Source organism: Euwallacea similis, chromosome 3, assembly GCF_039881205.1.
Source record: "Euwallacea similis isolate ESF13 chromosome 3, ESF131.1, whole genome shotgun sequence".
NCBI lineage: Eukaryota > Metazoa > Arthropoda > Insecta > Coleoptera > Curculionidae > Euwallacea > Euwallacea similis.
In genome coordinates, this window is record NC_089611.1 from 2,693,721 (window position 1) to 2,715,662 (window position 21,942).

Genomic DNA, 21,942 nt, shown 5'->3' on the forward strand with positions numbered 1-21,942 from the left:
CTTGTCCTTGAAGGCGGTCATCGGTCTATCTCAAACAGAGATCAAGTGTCGGTCGGTATTATACCGGTATATGGTATATATTTGACTGCGGGCAGGAAATCGGGCATCATACGTTGATGTATTATGAGATTTGGAAAATCCACTTGCAGACTATCCTTAATGACGCGCTACATCGTGGGCTATTTTGTTACTATGGGCCTACCTTTAACATACACTGCCTTAAAATATACAAATCAGCGACTTTATACAGACACATATATTATCATCAATAATATTTATTTATTTAGAACTTAATCAAAACGAATTATATACAACACAATAGTTTTTCTAAACTTCTAGACTGATGTTTTCGTGCTCTTTGATATCCTCGCTCGCCATTTTTCGCTGCAACAACTTGATTTGAAGGTGAGTGTATCTAACCATATAGGCAGCCCCTAGGACCCCTATAGTGGTGCCAACGAGAACGTCCCACCAATGGTGTCTTCGATCTGTTATTCTCGTTAAGGAACACATCAATCCGAAAGTAATACATACCCCCAATAGGAGAATTTTAAAGGCAGTTCCTGCTCTGTGGGTGGGCAAGCGGGAATGAATCATATACTGGAAATTAGTGAAGAAAATTATATTGTAGACCACCTTTGATAACTCATTTGAAATTCATAAAATTGCCCAATTAGAGCCACTTTCTTTCGAGTTGTAACGTCAAAACGCATTATGATAAAATCACGTGATTTTAAATATTAATATGATTTAAAAATCACGTGATTTTCAGGACGTAAAGTGTTTTGAACCTAACTCACAAGCAACTAAGAGCACAAAAACATTCTGACGTTACGTCAAGAAGTCATGAATTTCCTGCCGCTATTTTGAAAATGTTTAACTTACGGCGCAAAATATGGACGCAAACCAGCTGATTGATGAATGTCCACTTGGAAAAGACCTCGAGGCATCAATCCAATCCATCTTGTCTACGTTAGGATTAGTGCAAGTGAATTCGAAAACATAGTCTCCAGCAGTGCAATTCAAATTAGTGTCTGGCATGCAGGTATCGAAGAAATGCGGCCTATGTTCTCCCACGATAGTTTTGGCTGCAAATCGGTATTTGATTTTTTCGCCACTTTTTGTATAATTTATCCTCACCAATCTCGGTAATGCTCCCTACCACCAGTTCCCCTATGATTAACTGCTTTAAGTAGACGTAAAACTCACACAAGTTAGCCAGGGTGAAAATGTCCCTATAGCAGCTCTGCTTGGCGCACTCCACCAGAAGAAAAATGGAAGGGAGGAAGAAGACGAGGCCCACTCCTAACATCCAAGGAGTTACTGTGTCTCCTCGATATTTGTGGGAGAAGAGAGAATCGTTGCAGAAGAATCCTAGCTGGTTGCCAGGGATTATGCCGAAATTCCACAGCAGAAATATTGTTAAAGCTACGGATAAACATGGGGTAATTCTCTATGCAATGGACACAGAAAGAATGCGTGTAAAGACTCAAGGAACGAGAAAAAAATTAATAGACGCACCTGTTCTGTGTCCATTGCGTTACGAATCGCTCCGCAGATCAATGTTAATTTTCATGAAAGCCAACGATATACCTCTATATTAGCCGAATTAATCACTTACCAGCAATAGCTATGAATGTGTTGACATAATATTTAACCGGGTATGGGGATTTCAGCGCCGTTTTAATTGAAGCTTTGGTGATGTTTCCTTGAGCATCCAGGAATCTGAAATGTACTACATCCGTCGGATCTTCTGTGTTAATGGAAAATTGACTTAGCATGTTGACACTGATTTATATCCAGCGTTGAACTATAGTATAGGTATTTATAAGAATTCTCATTTCTCAAATTTTACTTTGTATAAATTTCGTGAATGTTTAATAAAGGTGCCAGGCGCACAGTGATAAGACGCAAAGATAGAAACATGATTATATAGGAAATTGGAACATTATTTAAACAGTACTTATTGGTGTCTGTTTCGAATAGCGATAGAAACGAAACAGTCTATCGTACAGGCAATTAAAGCGCTGATTCATTTTTAATAGGAAGATGCGAGATTCTACATCTACATGACAATTCCTCAGTAACGATTATTAAGTACTCAACACTGTACTTACAAAATAATAAATCTTACTACTCTTATCGTCGAAACCAAATTTATGCTATAAAATTACGATGAATCGTGATATTTATTTTGCATATCTAAATCTCTCTTGTCGAATCATATGTTACGTCATAACAGACATTGTCTTCGTTTTCAGTGTGTGTTGCCATATACTAAATAACCGATACTTCCAGCCATTAACAGATTTAAGAAATTTCCTAGAGCTTCAAAGATCATCTTTAGGTTTTCCATAACTACCAAGGTAAATACAAAAACTGATTATTTAGTAACAAAACATCATTTATTTCAGTCTTGTAATAGTAATTAAAATATTATGAAATTTAGAATACCTAATAACAATAAATCATAATAATTGAGTGAATAAAATATTTTACATAGTCAAAAGTACACCTAACAGGCGGGTCCCCCCCGTTTCTCAACAATAAATTTTGTTTATCTTTAATTAGTGTGGTTAGTGAATTTTGAATCCGCCAGGTAAGACCCGTTTCGACTATGACTTTCTTCACAACTGTCTCCCTTCTTTGCAAAATAAGAACAGACAATAAAATAATAAATAGAAAATAAAACCCATATATCTGGAGTTTACCCATATCCACTACACTCTCATACACGTTAAAAAACAACTATACAACATTTATAAAGGCAAATGAGCTTAAATTGACTAATAAAAAAATCAATTTCATACTGCCTTGACTAGTTTTGTAGGTATTAATACAGGTTTCAACCGAATCCTTAAAAAGTTACTGAAATTTACAATTTACTCTTTATATGCAAAAAAATATCGAAATTTTTAATAACGTGGAATGACGGAATGTAACTTTCTGCAAAAAAAACATTGTTAACACTACAAACATAAATCTAAGACCAATAAATATCCATCTCACCTAGGTCAAACTTGAACTTCTTTATGGAGTCTTTATCAATCTCATAGACGTTTTTGTCACCCCTGCAAAGTTTCGTTTTAACCGCATTTGCAAATGCCAAAGAAGGAAATAATACTCACTCTCTGCTTTTCTTTGCTATGTGGATTTTAACTAGACTAGCCAGGCAATTTCCTAGAGTATCCAAGGACATGCAATACGGATGAATGAATATTTTTTTCTCACTAATGGCGTCTTCTAACAGTTTTTGAACGCTGGATAGAATAGTTTTTTCGTCTGACAAATCAGGCAATTTCTACGAAAAGTTGGATAATTTGTATTTTAACAGAAGCATAAGGGCAAAACAAATTTTTACCAATAAAATTTCAATGACCACGTAGTAGGTCAAGATAAACGGTTGAATGCAACTGATTAAAACCTCTTCAAAGTAGTTGTTTTCGAATATATCCAACTGGTTGTTTTCACAAGATATTATGTTTTGGTCACTTAGCCGAACAAGGGCTTGTTCAAAATGCTGAAATATTTGCAACAAAGAAGGTGCAAAAATTAATTAAGTTAATGAGAACAGGATCCTTAAACCACCAAAAACACTACGCTACTAGTGCACCAACTATCATAAAACCCACCCACCATTTTATACAGAGCTTCAGATAGGACAAACTCAAAGGAAAAGATAGCCCGAAGAGTGTAGAAGTGTTTGTACAATTCATCTAGCAAAAATAAAATTCCGTATTAGTACCAATAACCCTCAAAATACTGGTTAATTTTAATATCTTAGTACCCTTTAAACTTAAAACTAAACCCACCCTTATCCAATTTTCCCACGCTCCTCAAGACAATCACAATCAAAGCCCCATCTACAAGATAATGCAGCACCGGATTGGCATAAATTTGCAGCATCATAAAGGGCACGGAATAAGTAATTGTCTCTTCAGATAAAGCATGTGCTTTTAGCTTATTGTGATCCAAATGTCCCACTACAATTTTATTGGTCACCAGCCCCAACGCTCCATCTTCTTGCATTTGCACTAAATTCTGATGCACCACTAAGCATTCTTTCACAGCTTCTTCAATGTCCTGTTCGAATATTGTTGCCCCCCACGACCTCAGCGCCTCCCTTAAAATTCCAATTTCTTTGTTAAGCTCTTGAGAACTAGTCAAGTTTTGCCCCCTTGTGATGTTGTTGTTAAGAATTAGAGCCACCAAATTGAAGTAGCTAAGAACAGTGGAAACTTGTTGTCTGCGCACTATCTCATAAGACAGCGAGGGCACCACTCGCTTCTCCTCTTCATTTACTTCATGTAAGTGCAAAGGACCTTGGGAATATTTGATTCGGTTTATTTGAGGCTCTAGGAAGTCTCGGGCGGAGATAGGTTCCCCGAATTGGAAGAAGATATTACCAAAATGCTCTTTTAGGATTGTTAGAGATTTGAAGAAGCCCTGGAAGCTTATTTTGGTGAAATTTTTCTAACAAGGTCTAACAAGGCTTACAGAGGTGGTTTCTCGAGGTTTGGGAATTCCTAGCAGTTCAAAGGCAAACACGCGGTCTTCTAGAATTCGGTCATAGTTGACGCTAACCGGGACAAAGAGTATGTCTGGAACTTGCGAGAGGAAGTAGGCCTTCAAGATCATGTTAATTAGACCTGCAATAAATCGTTTTCAAAAACGTGTTTCATGTTTGAGAGGTGATTCAAATTGTCGATAAATGTTTCATGACGATAAGGCGAACGAAAGCTAAACTTACACTAAATACATTGCAGAAATCGATTTCACAAAAATAGACAGACTCTTAATTTCAAGTACGTTTAATGAGGAAACAGCAAATGATCGCGAGATTCTACTTCGACGTGAAATTTTACAATGCAGTTAGACAGAAACTCTGAAGATGTTAAGATACTTAATTTTAAAGAGTCGGGACTTTAATATGCTTAAGAACGAAAGAGGGAATGTTTGATTTAGGAATTAAATAAATTACAACTTTACATCTACCAGTAATGAAATGGCCAATGTTGATGTTTAAAAATTAAAAATTTCCGTCAATTGATATCTCAAACTATGAGTTCACCATTTTTCTTTCTAAACAAGGTCAACAAAAATACAGCAATAATCACTTGAACTTTGCATCTTAAATCTCCTTAACCTTTCTGCAGTTTAGACCGGCTTTTCATAGTAAGCCATAACTATGGCGGGATCATTGGTTAGGAAAGTAATATTGGCAGCCAAAGCCCCAAAACCGCCCGCAGGCTCGCCCTATAATCAGGCAGTGTCCTTCAATAACATGGTGTTTTTATCTGGAGTGTTGGGAGTGGATGAAAACTTGAAATTAGTCCAAGGGGGTGTAGGATGTCAGGCGCGGCAAGCCTTGAAAACCATCGGTCATATTCTGGAAGAGGCAGGGACTTCTTATGAAAATGTGATCAAAAGCACCATAATGCTCAACGACATCAATGATTTTACTGAGGTAAATGAGGCCTATAAGGAGTTCTTTTGTAAAGACTTTCCAGCTAGATCAACCTTTCAAGTGGGAAAATTACCAATGGGGGCCAGTGTAGAAATTGAAGTTATAGCAGCTATTATTGAAAAGTGTGGAAAAAAGTGAGTTACATATAGTGACATAGTTTGTTAATTAAATTAAACTTACCATATTTTGGGGCCATGCTTTTATTGCTTCTACTCCTCGTCCCTTCAATAAAAAACTCTATGGGCAAATCACCATTACAAACCATTTGGTGGACATATTCCTTAAAAGCTGCCCAATATAAGTTATCATTACTGAAAGTGCGTCTCATGAAAAACGCCCCGGTATGACGGAGCATTTCCCCCATACCCATCATACCTTGGAAATCTACATTTAATACATATCAATAGACTATGATGATTGTCCTAATTCAGAGATACTCTTACCACTTCCAGCAGCAATAGCAGGGATTTCAAGGTCATAGAAAAAAAACACATAAGAGAAAATAATGAAGTCTGCATAGCTCCTGTGAGAAGGTAGGAAAATAACAGGACGGCACCCCATATCTGATTTTATCTAAGGTTTAAAATTTCAGTGATGTGGGTTTCATTAGGTAGAAAGAGGGATGTTACATACCTTATAAAGAGCCTCATAATTAATGTAAACTCCTGAACATACTTTCAAAAATATCTTAGACAGAGTGTAGGCCAAAACCCTGAGAACCTTCAAGGTTTTTGTGTATCCGATCTCATCTAAAATCTGTATTAGCTGCCTTTCCACTTCCTCTCTCTTTACATTTTCTTTAGCACATATCTAGAGAAACCCAAATACTCGCAAAAAAATGCAAAACGATCATTAGCATTTCTTCTTACTTGATCTATAAGTTCTGAGATTTTATAACTTCTCAATACAGCGATCTTATGAGAGTTAGGAGTGGGTCTTGGCACCTTTTTATAAGCCACTTGAGTTCTTAATGCTCGACTTGCCCAGGCCCATGTGGAAACCTCTCTTCTACGTGGTTCTAAGATGTCTTCAAATCCAGGATGTATCATTTTGAAGTTCAATTACACAATTGTTTGGTTTGAATAGTTCAGGAAAAAATAGATCATACAAAGCGTCGATAGAGTACAAAAATGTGGTTTAAAGTTCAGAAAATAAACGATTAAACAGGGAATAGACAAAGGTTGTACTACATAAATGATATATCAAGTAACTATGATAAGGAGTGTATTTAACGCAATTTCAGTACTTTAAAGTGGCTATTGCGTTAATTGAATTCGAAATTGAACTGTGGTTTGTTTTGTTGTTCTGACCACTTTAATTCTCAACAATCTTATTAAAGTAATAACAAAGCGAATTTGAACTAATTTTTATTTTAATATTAAATGGTAAATTTTCAATGGGAAATTAATGTCAACAATCCCATGTTGCCAAATTACATAAAGAAGTCTGAGTTGAATTTTATAGGGGTACAAGCGATATGTCTATCTCTAGTTCCGGGTTACATTCCTTCAGATAAAGAGGTAAATATTTTTTTATCTTTTTCCCCAAATAATTAAGCAAAAGCTCAGGCAACAATGTGCAAAATTTGTAAATAAAAACATAACCTAAAAATGTTTCCACCCTTAACAGCATGTTTTATGGTTTGCATAGGATCATTTCCTAATTCATAAACCCCCTTTTAATTAAAACTTTTAGTGTAATTGGGCCATTGAACTTTCTTCTTGAGTTTTTTAGAAGAATTTTGGTATAAATTATTGTAGTGACAGTGTTTTAAACTCCAAAAAATCATGACTTCGAAACCAAAAAAAGCAAAAGTAACTGTAGATGGTAAGCTCCTAATAAAAATTCAATGTCTCATTTACTAACCGAATTTATGTCTCTATTAGATGAGAGTACTAGTGACATACAATATTCTTCAAATTCTGAAGCAGAAGAAATAAAAACACCTTCAGAATCCAGCCACTCAGATACAGAAGAAGAAATAGATGAAGAGAGCAGAAACCTTTTGAATGAAGGTTGGGCTGACTCAATAGCTAAAATCCTAAAGACAAACAAACCAAAAAAGAAAAAGACTTTGGTCTTATCAAAGGCAAAAAAGCTGAATGACCCAGTTAAAAAAGTCACTACAGAGCACTATGAAATAGCCACCATAGATGGGCAAGTAAGGAAAGAACAAACAATTGTTGAAGAAAAAAAAGCAAATAGTGAAAACCGTCCAAAAAGAAAGGTATACAGTGTATTAAGTTTTTTAATATCATATTGGAATAAACAAGAATTTTTTCTGTTGCAGAAAAGGGATCTTCCTACTCTGAGAGTCAAGCCAAACATACTGGAAAAAGACAGAGATAGAACCCTTCAGAAAATCGCCACTAAAGGTGTGGTGCAGTTGTTTAATGCTGTTCGCACTCAGCAGAAAGATATAAACCAAAAGCTGCATGAGGCAGGTCCCCTAGAGGTGCGCAAGGAAAAAGTGTTAAAAAATATTGACAAAAGAGCCTTTTTGGACCTTTTAATGGGGGAAAAATCCAGTGTGGTTGATAATGAGGTACCTAAAAATAAAGATGAAAGTAAAACATATGCAAAAAAGGCAGAAGAACCTTCATGGAATGTTTTAAGAGATGACTTCCTTTTGAGTGCCAAAATAAAGGATTGGGACAAGGAATTGGAGCAAGAAAGTGATAAGGAAGTGGATGTTGAAATAGAATCAGATTAAATGAATGGGTTTTATTGAATTAAATCTATATTATAAGTACAAAATACTACTTTTTTTATGAAATTCAATATGCTTACATTTATCACAGATGAAGACTTAATTATTTATCTCTGATAAAACTATAACATCATAATTAAATAAAATGTATTTTTATTATTCACATTAACTAGGTGTAGGTCTATAATATTACAAATCAGTTTTGGGTCCTAAACTCAAAGGAATAGCAGCTAGTTCTGTCCTTAAACAAAAGAATTCAGCACAAACACACATGATAGTGGCACAGGCCACATTTAAAATCCACCATGAGAATGTAGTTGGGAATTCTCCATTATAAAACCAACAGATAATCAAGTGTATCACATGCCATGTGCAACTGAAATCCATGCACTGCTTGGTGCGCTCCACTATAGTCCAGAGAACCACTGACCTATGAAAATTTTGTTTTTTTAGCATTAACTAGCAAAATGAAATGTATTTGAGAACTTGCCCTATCAGAGAATTAACAACAAAAGAAGTGATGACAATACGACCACCAATGTCTCGGACTTGTATTTCCTGAAACATTATGTGAAAGCAAAGGGGATTTATTGCATGCACACATACGTGGTATTCAAATATATGATCCAGACTCCTGGTGTCACCTACAAGAGCCCCGAAAACAACCAATAAGAGTCCTAAGGTGAGGTACAAAATACACTGCACCGAGACAATCTGGGAGATTATAAGCCAGGGGTCCCACTGCGTGTATCGAAAAGATCCTGTGAGCTTCTTCATGTTGCTAAGAATGTTATTCTAGTTACATCGATCATGTATCAATGTTTATTGTTGTTTTTTGATAAATTATTCTGAAAATTATTATTTTTCAATGACAGATGGTGTAACCTCACTTTTTATGAGTCTGAGTTGGAACTGTCATATCAACGTCGTGGCGATCAATTGCAGGGAGTAAAAGCGGGAAGGACAGAAGTTGTTTAGTGTTTGGGTTATTGGACGTTCTGAAGCCTGTAAACATCAATTTCGTTTTATTTTTGATCAAAAATTGAACATTTGCACCGCAGATATTGCGTTAAATCAATTATTTATATTTCATATCTATCGTTTCTTTTACGCCAGAATGGGAGACAAAGATCAAGAAAAGGGGCCCGAACTGGTCTCGGAAGCTGAAAGGGACTTCGCCCTCAACGCCCTTACCGAGTACAAAAAGTGAGTACCACCTCAATTCATTACCCAAGTACATGCTAATGCGGATACCAACGTAAGACATCACAGGATATGTGGGCATGGAAGAAGCCATAATAGGCAGTGCCAAGTACCTCCAACGCACGTCTTGGAAGAATCCTAATCGGGTAAATGTTTTAATTCATTTTTTTGGTGAGGTGCAAAATGAACGCCTCCCAGGACAATTGATAATCAAGAAAGATTCCAAGGAACTTAAGTGGCTGCAATTCAGGGCGAAAACTATAAATTGGGGCTTGAATCTTGTTCTCATTCACACTTAGCTGATTTTAAGCAAACCTGAAGCATACACTACTCAGAGTGCTGCCAGATAGTCAGACCATTTAGAACAGTTTAATGTTATTGTATCACCTGTAAAGGGAACAAGGTCTCTGTTGGTATGAACCAGGCAGTAATTGATGTCATTTATGTAAAGGAGAAACAGCAGGGGACCAAAAACAGAGTCCTGTGGCAGCCTGTGACAAATACCAAGACTGCATGACTTTTTATTTTGCACCTATCGGTGATGGTTAGAGAGGTAGGAGCTAATAAGCATCACACAGTCTGCATCAAAGTTATACAGTTTCCTGCTTGATATGTTCAAAAGCCTTTGCAAGATTAAAAAAGTTTGCCCAAGCAACATGGCTGTCCTCAAAACATGCCTGCACATAGTGCATAAGATAAATAGTAGTGAATGCCATAGAAAAAATTATCTATTATTCCCTATATATGGGTTACTGTTCCATGGCTTTGTAATTACTTTTGTTTTTCTTATTCACATCACAGGCTCACAGCAAATAGTCCAGCTAAAAATGAATTACAGAGAGTTAAAACATGTTGTTTTCTGTTATGCAAACTAGGGCCTGCTTAAGTTGTTTACTATGGCCCCTTAAATAGACAGCAGGCACTGGTGTCTTATAGCCACTTTGTTAAGTGGCTCCTTGATAGAACTGTCAATATTAGGTGTGGTGCTGAAAATATTTAAAATAATTTCCATCTACTACATATAATCTAATAATCCAAGTCTTAAAACTTGTTTTAATAATAATTCTGTATTGTCAATATCGCCACAGAAAAAACTATTCTACGTGCCTCCAAAACATCAGCAAACTGGAGCAGACTCGTCCCAAAGACTTCAAAGTACTTCAGAACAAAGCTGTTGTAGAGTACTTTAAAAGTGATTTAAGGAAAACTGAACAGTTTAAAAATAGCCTTAATTCTATTTGTAATCAGGTAAGAACTACTCCAAGGCTTCAGGTTCCATAGCTACATGTCGATGTTTGTATTTTGTAGTTCAAAATCAAAGTGGATAAATTGGAGGAAATTGATTACTGCATTGCCCAATTCAATCAGGCAATCATTCTATTTCATCAAAAAGAATACACATCTGCTCAAGCTGTTATGGATAGAGTCTATAAGTTTATTGAACCAATGGGTAAGAAAAAGTAACCCTGAAGGATTCCATTTAGTGCCGCCTTCATTATCCTGCCCTATTAATGTTTAAATGTTCTCCTCTATTTTCCTCATTCTTTGTTCAGTCCGTTTCTCAGCATAATAAATGTATTTGATGTGTAGAGGAAGGCCTCTCGAAGCAGGTAAGCCTCCTGGCTATAGAATTACAACTGGTCTTCAGAAGACCTGACAAAGCTCTAACTTTAATCAGTTATCTAGAGAACAATTTGATGTATGGGGGTAGTGCACCTTTAAAAGGTTTAGAGAAAGCTGGCAAAGAGAAAAAGGTACAATAAGAACGTCTATTTAGTTGTCAAGTGCTTAAAAGCGTTTTTCTTTTCAGCTGCCTTTGCCTGCTCCCAAACCCATTTCTGAGGATCTACAAAAAAAATTGCTTAAATATAAAGTTAGATGTTATTTGTTGAATCGCTCTCTAACTTTAGCTGCTAAAGAAATCCCTGTGTTATTAAAGGACAAATGTGTAAGCAGTGTTTTTTTATAAGCAAACTGTTGTTTAAGGTGGTTAAAATTTTAAGAAAATTGAGGCAGTTCTAATGGCCGCTAATCTCGAATACCTTAAAGGAAACTTCCAGGAGTCTTTAAGGCTTCTTTCTTCAATTCCTGAAGATGCTCTCAGCTACAAGTAAATGCTGGTTATTTTTTTTTTTTGTAATTTACGAGGGCAATTATTATTGCAGTGAATATGGTGAATCTTCTAAGGTACTGCATTACAATAACCTGGGAATTTTACATCACGCTTTAGGAAAGCCCAATTTGGCAACCCACTACTTCCAAACGGCTTTCAAGGAAGACATGAAGCTGTGGGAAAATATAAAGAAAAAGGACCCCAGTAAGAGGATTTACCACTGGATCTTCTTGATACACCTAAATCATCTTTTTAGATGACCTTCAATTGTATACTCGAGGGGGTTGCAAAAACCATGAACTAATGTACAACTTGGGCATTGCTTTGCTGTACACCGGCAGACCTGCTGAAGCCTTCGATTGTCTGATTTTTGCGGTACGCAGGTATCATAGAAATTCGAGACTGTGGCTGCGCATTGCCGAGTGTTGTATTGCTGTACACAAAAAGGTGAAATTCGGGGACCGTTTTGGACATTTTTATTTGCGTATGTGTTTTGTAGTCAAACGAGGTAGATTTTGATGTGCCAAAGAAGCAAAAAGAGCTAATCGAGGAGGTTGTGGGGAGTGGGGTTCATCGCAAGGTGGTGTTAGCTGCTAATTTGTCTAAAGACAAAAAATATAAGTGAGCAAATACCCTGGCACTTAACGCTTAATATGTATTTTTGCTATTTTAAAGCTTTGAAAGTATCTCCTCCGCAATTCCAGTCCCCACTCTAGAATTCTCGGTATTCTGCCTGCGCAATGCCAAATTGCTGCTTCCGGCTGATTTAACAGAAGCCCCCTTGGAGCCTTTGTTTTTAGTGCCTGGAGTAACCCCACCGGCGCCCCCTCCAAGCCCCACGTTAGCTCCATCTAGCCCTACTTCTGGTCCAGAAATTCAGGCATTGAAAAATACCATTTTAGCTGCAAATGCTTATGTTTGTCTTAGCATGGGTGATTATATCACGTCCCTGAATTTTGCAAAGGAACTCTTGGCTCAGGAGAAAATATCCGGAGCTCACAAGTAATTTGCTCCATTTAGAATTTTTATGGCCAAATCTCAGGAAAAACGTATTTCAGACTTCTGGGCCATTTATATGCAGCAGAATGTCTAGTTCTCTCGGATCAAATTCCTGAAGCTGTAAACTACCTCGATCCTCAAAACATCAAAGATATTGACCTTCATTTTGCTTCTGAGTTTACTCCTGGGGAAGATTCAGTAACAAAAACCAACCCGCCTCTAAGTAAGCCCTCTTTGACTTTCAAAATCAAAACGCTTTATCTTTAAAAACCTTCAGGCTGGTTTCCAAATAATCTTCCGACAGCCCATGCTATCATGCAATACAACATTGCTGTTGCCAAGACCATTAGAGGTCAATTTGAGCAAGCTGGTCAGCTTTTGAAACAAATCTGGCAACAGCGCTCCACTACCTGTCAGGTACCTGCGCACATTATAATGCTGGTGATTTACATCGAATTGCAATTGGGTATGATGTTCGGGCAAAGTATGAGAGTGTTATTTATTAGTTTTGTGTTATTTCAGGTCATGCAGAAATCGCAAGGAATCTCTTAAGACAATATTCATTGCAACATAGAATGGCTGGGTGATAGTGAATTTTAGGCTATACGAATTTAGATCGAATTAATAAATTTTTTGTGATATGAAAAATAGGTTTTTTGCTAAAACAGTAACGTCAAAATGGGAAAAATTTACTAATACTTGTAGGTCAGTTAAAGTTTTGTTACTTGTTACTATTAATCCCCCCAATTCAATATAATGTACTACAGTGAAATTGTGTTGGCATTCAAATATGCTATAATGGACGTGAGTACAAAATACGTAAAATAGGGATAAGGTAAAACAAGCTTCATTCGGGCTGTGTAAATAATACTAAATTACGAATAACGTTGCTAAACTTTACGGTAACTCCTAAAGTAACAGAAAATCAGGCAAGGGGACAAACCAAAATTCTCTTTAAGTACCAAGTTTATTCCTCACTCTTATATAGTGGTGGCTCGTTCTGGGAAGAAGTGCGCCGTCTTTACAACGGTCATCTTACTATTACAATTTTAAGTGTCATATCCCCATTACTGGCGACTGAGATCTTATTGCTTTCCCGAAAAAAAAAATACCACGAGTTGCCACTATTCTTAGATCCTAGGCGTAGGTATATCACCCGATTTAAAAACAATCCAGTAGTAAAATAATCATTAAACACCGATAAAACTAGTATGCGTTTCAATGATCAAAATATCAGTAAAATAAGCACTTAAATACAACTAAAAGTGGGGTGGAACAACCGTGACAATGCCAAGCCAAAAATGCTTTAAGTTGGATTCATATACTCTGCTATTCGCGGTCGTCGTTTGCTGTTGATGCGTTTTCTACGTTCAACACTCAGTTCGTAAGTCGTTGTCTTGCTTCATTGTCTCAATAGCAAGCGAACGACTAGAAAAACAGGAAACAAATAAACTTAAAACCTAATTCTTCCTGGCTTTCTTGGCACAATTTTCCACGCCTGCCACCGGTACCTGTGGAGCGATAGACCTTAACAAGTTTTGCTTACTGTAGCTGCCAAACAATGTTGTCAACAATGATACTCCATACCCTGTGGCTCTCTCTCCCTGTAAGTTTTACAAACAATTAAAAAGAAGAGATGCTGTAGACTGTACATACACTATGAACTGGATAGGCCATGTCCACATGGATCCACGTGCCTGGATAATCGAAGCCTAAATGGGAAGCTATGAAAAGCCCGGCGCAGCTGGCTTGTGCGTTATTTCTATCAGATACAGAATTTTTCATGTCTGCAACTGCAGAGGTAAACTCGGAAAAGTGCAATTCTGGGCAAAATGGCAAAGGAAAGGCCAGGTCTCCGGAAGATAAACCTGCTTCTAAGACTGTGTGCTCCCAGTCACCGTTATTAGTAAGGAAAGCACTATGATATTTTCCAGTAGCTATTCCCTATGCAAAAATATTTATGAATAGTTCTAACAGTAATTTTCTAATGGAAAATGTACTTGAGCCCCAGTTAATGTCGCCATGTCTAAAATAATGTTGGCTTTGAGGTCTTTGTTGGCATAAACCACACCGTCCGACAAAACGAGTCGACCTTCAGCGTCGGTGTTGTTGATTTCAACAGTTCGGCCCGAGTATAAAGTGTGAATATCGTCGGGTCTTAAAAGGGTTTTCCATGATAACGTTGTCACAAGCAGGTAAAAGATGGGTCATTTAAGTTAAAATGGATTTCAATACCTGGTGGCATTGGGACCAACTCCATTCTCAGCCAAACAGAACACAGCGTGAAGGTTCTCCTTGAAACCCGACTGAACAGCGGCGTAAAATGCTCCTAAAACTCCGGCAGCTCCCCCGCAATCACGTTTCATGCCTGGCATTGCGGTCTAAAAATTTTAATTTACATTCTTATTAATACATTTTAGGGCAATCTGCATAAATATAATTTAAGATTAAAAATGCATATTGTGTGAAAATTAATCGATAATTTGTGAATGAAATTATCTACATCTCTGGCTTCAAATCACTTACCTTTCCTTTAAGACTAAGGCCGCCAGTGTCATAAACAATACCCTTGCCCACCCAGGCAATAGTCTGTGTGGCCCCTTCAGGAGTATGACTGAGCACTGCCAAAGCTGGAGGCACCTTGGCAGCCTTACCCACTCCATAAATACCCCCAAACCCCCTTTTTTCTAGCTCCTCATCGCGAATTATCGTCGGAGTTATCTTAAGAACCTTACCTATATCCTTTACTTGCTATGGAATCAAAATCGCACTATCAAATATGTCACTTAAATAGAAAATGGGAAACATACAGTTAAAAAATCATCAACGGTCATATCATTGCAAGGGGCATCTACAATTTTTGCAGCCAATCTGACTCCAGTAGCCGCATTTTCAATACACTTCAAGTCATCATTGCTTAGCTGTGGAGCGAGATTCTCCCCAGCAATCTCTTTATTAACAATTACAAATTCAACTGTAACAGTTGCTTTATCCGAGTCACTGACCTGAGCCCCTGATTTTCTTGAATATAAGGGAAATGCCCTTGCCACTGCACAGGCACTAGCATAAATTTGGGGTTGCTCACAAACAATCTAAAAAAGGATACAGATTTTTCCTTTGACAAATCCTTTATCTTTTTGACAAACATTCTCTTACCACAATACTCTCATCAACGTCCCCATAAACAGAGCTTTGCACAATCTTGGTGATCGAATGAGCTCTGGAAGGAGTATTGTGCCTGCTACATTTAACTGGCAAAGCAGCTACTGTGGCCAAATTCAGCCAAAGAGATCTAGTATCAGTTGGAGAAGGGTGTAAGCTGGACACAGCCAATTTAAAGGTTTCTTCGCTGACACGGGGTTCTAGTTTAGGCTTAATATCATTAAAATGCAGTTGAGTCAGGTGCTTAACTTGGCCTATTATTAGTACAGGTGTTGATTCTGGGTCTGATTTCGTGAGACCTGATTTGAAAACCAAGTTGGCCATTTTTTTTGTTCTGAAATTAGGGCTTAAATCACTGCTAGATATTACGTGGCGTATATCTATATTTTTGTGTATATAAAATTGTTATCAGTGTGCAAACAAAAATCTTTTATTCTTGGAGATTGGGTGTTTGTAGAGGTTTATTTTGGTTATTTCGTGGCTAGTAACTATCACTGATCAAGCATTAATGTAAATGGTTACTAATCTCTATTTTTCTTCAATTGAAAATATTGTTCACTACTCATAAGATTCATGTTTGTTTGGAGGTTTAATGTGTTGCTTAGTATAAAAAAAATTCAAACAACACCATAATATCTCAAGTGACCTTCATGAATAAAAACAACTTGTGGCAGGTGTCACTACTGTAGTAAACCAGGACCGGATTTAGAAGAGTGGGCCTCTTTGGGCAAAAAACCAAAGATGTAATACTGTTATTTTCTAATTTACAATTGAGGAGAATGGGGTGGGGAGTGGTTCTTTGCCCCCCTTTAAAATCTAGTGCTAACTTAAAGTTACAGCAAATCGAAGAAAAATAAACATGCAATAGAAGTGGCATAACTTTGTAGTACTTCAGCATTTTATGGACACTGAAACTTAGAAGTAAATGAAACAAGTCTGCTATTAGACTTACCTACAGCCCTTATAGCCCCTAGTTGCTAACGAGTAAAGAAGATTATTTCTTCGTTTAAGGAAAATTGAAGAATGAAACATGAAAAAAGAAAAAATTGTGAAAAAAGTACGATAATGACTTTGTTTACAAAAGTTGAAAAAAATGGGCGACTTTTTGTCATATTTGACAGTAAACACCGAGATTTTAATCTAAAATAGTTGAAATATGGCAACAATGTAAGCGCCATTTTAGTGTTGAATCTAAGCAAACATGAACGATGGGTTTAGATTATTTCTTGTTCGTTTAATTCATTTTAATTTAAGATTTAAACAAAACATTAAATATTAATGGTAAACTTCTTCAAATCCGTATATTGCAGCTGAAACTAAAAATTGACAATAATTATATTTTCTATTACTGAGGCAAAGGTCTGTCCCATTCAACAACTCGGCAATCCCACCAAATATATTTCCCCTTTAAAGCTGTATCATCTAAAGCCGCAAACAGAGACGACCGAGCCCCTTCATCTATTGTAGACTTCCCTGTCTTGTTCATGTCTGTGTTGACCCATCCTGGATGCACATGGTTAATTGCAATGTTACGATTGGGCAATTCTTGGTCAAATATTCTTTGTTGGACAATGGTTAGGGCACTTAGTCCCACCTTTGATATTGAATAGGCACTAGTGCCCCAACCATTTTCAATGTGTTTACCTTCTTTTACAGATCTATAATAATATTCTTTTTGATTAAAACGCTACAATTTACATCCAAAAATTACTTACTTGACATAGTTTTTCATTAACAAACTCAAATTTTCAATAGTCAAATTAGGGTTCTTTAACTTGGTGCTCAGATCTGCAGAAGGAACTCTGTCCAAGTGACCTGCAGAGCTGGAAACATTCACCACTCTGGCATTCTGCTTTAATAATGGAAATAATGCCTCGCACACTTTCAAAGTGCCAAAATAGTTCACTCCCACATCTTGTACAGCCACTTCATTTATAGGTAGAGATGTCTAAAAATCAAGTACTAACTAACATCACATAAGAAGTATTGATTTACTGTTGTAGAAACTCCAGCATTGTTTATGAGAATATCAATGCCTCCATGTCGGTTCTTAATGTGGTCTCTAAATTTGTTAATGCTAGTTTCATCTGTGATGTCTAGCTGATGGAACAGGGGGTTGTAGCCCAAGGCTTTAAGTTTATCTACTGCTTCTTGGCCTTTAGTTACGTTTCTAGCGGTTAAATACACGTCTCCTTGGAATCTCTCACAGAGGCCTTTGACTATGGCAAAACCTATGCCTTTGTTACTACCTGTTACCTGTGTACAAGGATTAGTGATTAATGAATAAGGGAGTATACTAAGTACTTACAATAGCTAGTTTTTTTAAAGACATTATAGAAATTCGCAGATTTGTATTGGGAATTAGTTTTCATCTTTGGAACGTTTATATACTTGGAAGAACATATTTAATATTGTAATTTTGATAGGTGTGCGATAAGAAAAGGTGTTTAGATGTATGATTTGTGGTTTTGTGGGTTGACTTAAGTCAAGAAAACAAGAAATTCGGATTTCTTAAATAATGTATTTTAATCAAAAATTTGTGAATAACAAAACACAATAGCGATAAACAACAAAACGATAAAAGGAGGGTTATACATATCTCAAATCATTTCACATATTGAACCAGAAGTTCATTTATCTTTGTTGCTCTCGTCTACTTAGGGAGCCAAAAAGAGACGGTACTTACACAATAAATTAATCCAATCGCTACGGTTAAGCTGATATTTCAGACAATTACAGAATGGCATGTTGCCGTATCTTACGAATTTGAACTTTACATACGACATTTTATATCTGTTCTCTCTGCCGTTTTCATGATAACAACTTCTAATGCGTAAACTTGGCATTGACGTTTGTTTACATTTTTTTAAAAATTGTTATTAAGTTGTTTTTTTCTCTTACAATCAGTTAAAGTATTTAACAGGAAAAATAACTGATAATACAAACAGTTCTTCAAATCACTATACGTTTAGCCACCTTCCTTTATTTACCAATTGATTAATTACCCTGCAATTAATTATCTATTACATATTTAGTGTATAAGTATCCCTAGTGTTTCTATCGGGTTTCTCAGTAACAAACCATGACTTCAACTAAAAAATTAGCTATTGTAAGTACCACCCTTCTATTAAAGTTCCTATTTAGCTCTACGCCCTTGACGAGCTTAACTTCAGGTTACAGGTAGCAACAAGGGAATTGGCTTTGCCATAGTCAAAGGTTTATGTAAGGAGTTCGATGGGGATGTATATTTAACTGCTCGAAATGTGGAACGAGGCAAATCTGCAGTTAAAGCTCTCAATAATCTTGGATTTAAGCCCCTTTTCCATCAATTGGATATAACTGACCAACTCAGCATAGACAATTTCTCAAACTACATTAAAACCAAGCATGGAGGCATAGATCTTTTGATCAATAATGCTGCTACTGCCTTTAAAGTATATAAGGAATTAAATAATTATGATTTCAATTGGTTGAAAAACAATGTATATCTCTAGAATTCTGCATCAGAACCATTTGCAGTTCAAGCAGAAGAAACCATTAGAGTGAACTATTTTGGTACTTTGAAGGTGTGCGAAGCCTTATTTCCTTTATTAAGGCAAAATGCTAGGGTTGTCAATTTGTCCAGCTCCCTTGGGCATTTACTAGTAATTCCTTCTGAGGAATTGAGATCCAAGTTTAATAGTGATTCGCTAGATGTGTCCTCTTTAACCAAATTGATGGAGAAATTTGTTAAGTAATATGCTAATATTATGCAATAGCACGTTTTAAGAAGTCATATTGGTTAGGGATTCCAAAGCTGGTAAGGAAAAAGAGGAAGGATGGGGCAGTTCTGCTTATTCAGTATCTAAAGTGGGAGTAAGTGCCTTGACTTTTATTCAGCAAAGAGTTTTCAATGCTGAGAGCCCTAATAGGAATGTGTCAGTCAATGCAGTGCATCCTGGTAAATATAGTAATAATGTTTAGTTTTGGAAACACAGAGGATTGATTTAGGATATGTTGATACTGATATGACCAGTCACAAAGGGCCCTTGACCATTGAGGAAGGAGCCAAAGCCCCTTTGTTTTTAGCTCTTGAAGCTGATCTGAAAGGGAAGTATGTGTGGTTTGATTGCTCTGTGGTTTCTTGGGACAAGAAATTGAACTAAATCCAAGAGAATGTTAAATATATATAAATGGTTTATATGCGTATGTTTGTTTCGATGGTTAATAATAAAAGGTTTCTGAAAGCAAGAAGTTGTTTTTTGTCTCTCTTTTCTTTATATTAGCTTTTATATTTTCTGGCATCAATATTAGGAAACCCTAGATTTTTCTAAGATCTTTTATTTTCTTATTAGTTACGCAGCTTTAACATCCACGCGGAAATCTACAGCATATTATTAGTGTATTAGAAAATTTGGGTGTTTTTCGATTTGCTAATGTTAAGTAAATTTTCTTCTTTATTCGTCTCATGTGCCTCTAGCGTCGTCTAAGCTATGAAGTAGTTCTAAAAAGTTACAGAAACATTACGTAAAATTATGTTAATTAAAAAATTACTGTCAATTCAAATCTCACCTCTCGATCGTTTTCGTAGAAGCATTGAAAAATCTTGAAGGCCTTGTCACAGTGATCATTAACTTGTTCTTAAAAATTAACATATAATGAGAAAATTAATAGTACAGGGTGTTTCAAACTTACACCCTACGTCTTCAGTAAAGAAAAGGAAAATATAATTGAGAATTTGGTTGGGGGTTTTAGATTTGCCATATATTCTGTTGCTTATTTGTCAAAATCTCCGTTTAAGTGCAGGTGAAATTTAATGAGAAAGAATACGATATAGACGTAACAACATTAAGACAGGATTCGCCATTGTGTCAATATATTAGTTAATTCCAAGGGCAGGTAACTTCCTATGTCAAAAGATGGCGGCAGGTATCAGAAGGTATCTTATTATGCCACTCCTCAAAATTATATTCATCATATCGTCAACAAATATTTGAAACGCGCTTATTATAAGCTAATTTCCGAAATATATCCTGTTTTCAAAATCAAACCCGTTCTTACCGGCGTTGTGCACACAAGACGTAAAGGTATTTGTCACTTTGCTTCTTAGTTGCTCAGGAATCAGCTCTTTAAAAGCCTCTAAATCAATACCACCATTCTCGTCCATCTACGAGAATTTAAGGCCCAGTTTCACATATGAGAAAGCAGAGAAAATCACCATTAATAACTTACCACTCCACTTTCAGCCATCAAGCATTTACCATAACACTAAAACTTCAGGTTACGAACATTTTATGAAAAATTTAAATATGCGTTACCTTTTGGAGTTTGTTGCCGTCTTCAAATTCTCCTTTCTTAAGCTTCTCAATTTGGTCTAATTAAAAGTAAATTAATTAATATTCAGCTATTCGATAATAATTGCTTATGGCAACAGCAAATAAAAATTACCTTCAGGAATTCCAATTTGATCTACACAAGTCTTGTGCAGGGTGGTCATTAATTCTCTTTTCTCTTCGCTTAAAAGCTGTTGCAACAATTACGAATTGTTATAAATCAATCTCTTATTGTTCAGAAATTACTCACGGAACGGTCGAATTCGGCAATCGCCCCAGCAGCAATAAGGAAAAGCACCACAACCGGACTGAACATCTTTATGCAGATTTCTGAATCTTCGCCGAATTTGTATTCGTTTTATATGGACATTACCGCGATCATGTGATGGTCATTAATTAAATTGCACTTCAACGGGTAATTACCTGTAATGAGAACACATTTCAAGTCATTGTTCCACCATGAGGTGATGAGATCATAAGAGGGAAAAAACTGGAAATATCATATCTGAGTTTATTAAAGGTACACTCATGTAAACATAACAATAAATTAATAATCAACTAATTATTTTCGAATTAGCGACAATGCTGCTCTTAGCGTAACAGCCCTTATTGGGCACTAATAATCACTTCCTTTGCTACTACATAATTAGTCTGTAATTATTATACAGGGTGTAACATATCATCATGGAGATATTTCAGGGAGCGATAGTACTCTGCAAAATAATAAGAAAATGCAAATAGACGCATGGTCAGAACCCAAAAAACACACAGGGTGTTATTTTTTGGTTCATGTACTATTTTATGCTCGGTATCTTTTTTTGGAACACTCTGTATGCATTCTGATAACAAATTTTACTTTCCCCTTCAATTCTTTAGCTTTTTGGTCTCTTGTAGTATTTTCATATTTTTCACCGTTTTCGTAGAATTAGCAAAACTATTTATCGCTGCAAACTTAGTAAGTCCTACCTACATATTT

The 21,942-nt window shown here is 36.3% G+C and overlaps 10 protein-coding genes and 1 pseudogene across 10 annotated transcripts in view; 5 read left to right on the forward strand and 6 right to left on the reverse strand.

The window, feature by feature from the left end:
* The window catches only part of LOC136420202 (ninjurin-1-like), a 56,030-nt gene that overhangs the window by 2,708 nt on the left and 31,380 nt on the right, over positions 1 to 21,942 (forward strand). The gene's annotated exons all lie outside the window — the stretch shown is intronic.
* Positions 294 to 1,877, reverse strand: LOC136420196 (phospholipid phosphatase 1-like). Its single transcript, XM_066407028.1, has 4 exons — positions 1,622 to 1,877; positions 1,141 to 1,428; positions 886 to 1,088; positions 294 to 600 (listed from the first exon to the last, which is right to left on the reverse strand). Exons 1-4 carry the CDS (start codon positions 1,779 to 1,781, stop codon positions 328 to 330), a joined length of 924 nt encoding a protein of 307 aa, XP_066263125.1. The 5' UTR covers positions 1,782 to 1,877; the 3' UTR covers positions 294 to 327.
* On the reverse strand, positions 2,384 to 6,834 carry Dhap-at (dihydroxyacetone phosphate acyltransferase). Its single transcript, XM_066407019.1, has 11 exons — positions 6,337 to 6,834; positions 6,101 to 6,277; positions 5,911 to 6,040; positions 5,648 to 5,851; positions 4,498 to 4,649; positions 3,813 to 4,446; positions 3,637 to 3,716; positions 3,362 to 3,520; positions 3,129 to 3,301; positions 3,010 to 3,071; positions 2,384 to 2,946 (listed from the first exon to the last, which is right to left on the reverse strand). Exons 1-11 carry the CDS (start codon positions 6,514 to 6,516, stop codon positions 2,876 to 2,878), a joined length of 2,022 nt encoding a protein of 673 aa, XP_066263116.1. The 5' UTR covers positions 6,517 to 6,834; the 3' UTR covers positions 2,384 to 2,875.
* LOC136420206 (2-iminobutanoate/2-iminopropanoate deaminase pseudogene) lies at positions 5,116 to 5,660 on the forward strand (annotated as a pseudogene).
* Positions 7,094 to 8,323, forward strand: LOC136420201 (RRP15-like protein). Its single transcript, XM_066407034.1, has 3 exons — positions 7,094 to 7,294; positions 7,354 to 7,694; positions 7,758 to 8,323. Exons 1-3 carry the CDS (start codon positions 7,255 to 7,257, stop codon positions 8,178 to 8,180), a joined length of 804 nt encoding a protein of 267 aa, XP_066263131.1. The 5' UTR covers positions 7,094 to 7,254; the 3' UTR covers positions 8,181 to 8,323.
* Positions 8,177 to 9,057, reverse strand: Sys1 (Sys1 golgi trafficking protein). The gene is made up of 3 exons (XM_066407042.1): positions 8,784 to 9,057; positions 8,668 to 8,735; positions 8,177 to 8,607 (listed from the first exon to the last, which is right to left on the reverse strand). The coding sequence occupies exons 1-3, from the start codon at positions 8,952 to 8,954 to the stop codon at positions 8,367 to 8,369; spliced, it is 480 nt and encodes a 159-aa protein (XP_066263139.1). The 5' UTR covers positions 8,955 to 9,057; the 3' UTR covers positions 8,177 to 8,366.
* Not10 (CCR4-NOT transcription complex subunit 10) lies at positions 9,197 to 13,211 on the forward strand. The gene is made up of 13 exons (XM_066407021.1): positions 9,197 to 9,383; positions 10,469 to 10,628; positions 10,689 to 10,830; positions 10,971 to 11,134; positions 11,191 to 11,328; positions 11,384 to 11,490; positions 11,546 to 11,697; positions 11,750 to 11,940; positions 11,993 to 12,114; positions 12,169 to 12,495; positions 12,552 to 12,715; positions 12,770 to 12,958; positions 13,015 to 13,211. The coding sequence occupies exons 1-13, from the start codon at positions 9,295 to 9,297 to the stop codon at positions 13,077 to 13,079; spliced, it is 2,010 nt and encodes a 669-aa protein (XP_066263118.1). The 5' UTR covers positions 9,197 to 9,294; the 3' UTR covers positions 13,080 to 13,211.
* Positions 13,441 to 16,756, reverse strand: grsm (granny smith). Its single transcript, XM_066407022.1, has 8 exons — positions 16,607 to 16,756; positions 15,649 to 15,988; positions 15,303 to 15,584; positions 15,019 to 15,243; positions 14,728 to 14,873; positions 14,493 to 14,649; positions 14,149 to 14,436; positions 13,441 to 14,096 (listed from the first exon to the last, which is right to left on the reverse strand). The coding sequence occupies exons 1-8, from the start codon at positions 16,684 to 16,686 to the stop codon at positions 13,953 to 13,955; spliced, it is 1,662 nt and encodes a 553-aa protein (XP_066263119.1). The 5' UTR covers positions 16,687 to 16,756; the 3' UTR covers positions 13,441 to 13,952.
* On the reverse strand, positions 16,951 to 18,137 carry LOC136420200 (carbonyl reductase [NADPH] 1-like). Its single transcript, XM_066407033.1, has 4 exons — positions 17,963 to 18,137; positions 17,650 to 17,910; positions 17,370 to 17,602; positions 16,951 to 17,312 (listed from the first exon to the last, which is right to left on the reverse strand). The coding sequence occupies exons 1-4, from the start codon at positions 17,984 to 17,986 to the stop codon at positions 17,000 to 17,002; spliced, it is 831 nt and encodes a 276-aa protein (XP_066263130.1). The 5' UTR covers positions 17,987 to 18,137; the 3' UTR covers positions 16,951 to 16,999.
* Positions 18,606 to 19,801, forward strand: LOC136420199 (carbonyl reductase [NADPH] 1-like). Its single transcript, XM_066407032.1, has 5 exons — positions 18,606 to 18,763; positions 18,828 to 19,088; positions 19,149 to 19,387; positions 19,440 to 19,594; positions 19,645 to 19,801. The coding sequence occupies exons 1-5, from the start codon at positions 18,737 to 18,739 to the stop codon at positions 19,797 to 19,799; spliced, it is 837 nt and encodes a 278-aa protein (XP_066263129.1). The 5' UTR covers positions 18,606 to 18,736; the 3' UTR covers positions 19,800 to 19,801.
* LOC136420204 (general odorant-binding protein 83a-like) lies at positions 19,985 to 21,367 on the reverse strand. Its single transcript, XM_066407043.1, has 7 exons — positions 21,217 to 21,367; positions 21,082 to 21,157; positions 20,952 to 21,007; positions 20,866 to 20,901; positions 20,695 to 20,800; positions 20,206 to 20,273; positions 19,985 to 20,137 (listed from the first exon to the last, which is right to left on the reverse strand). Exons 1-7 carry the CDS (start codon positions 21,280 to 21,282, stop codon positions 20,120 to 20,122), a joined length of 426 nt encoding a protein of 141 aa, XP_066263140.1. The 5' UTR covers positions 21,283 to 21,367; the 3' UTR covers positions 19,985 to 20,119.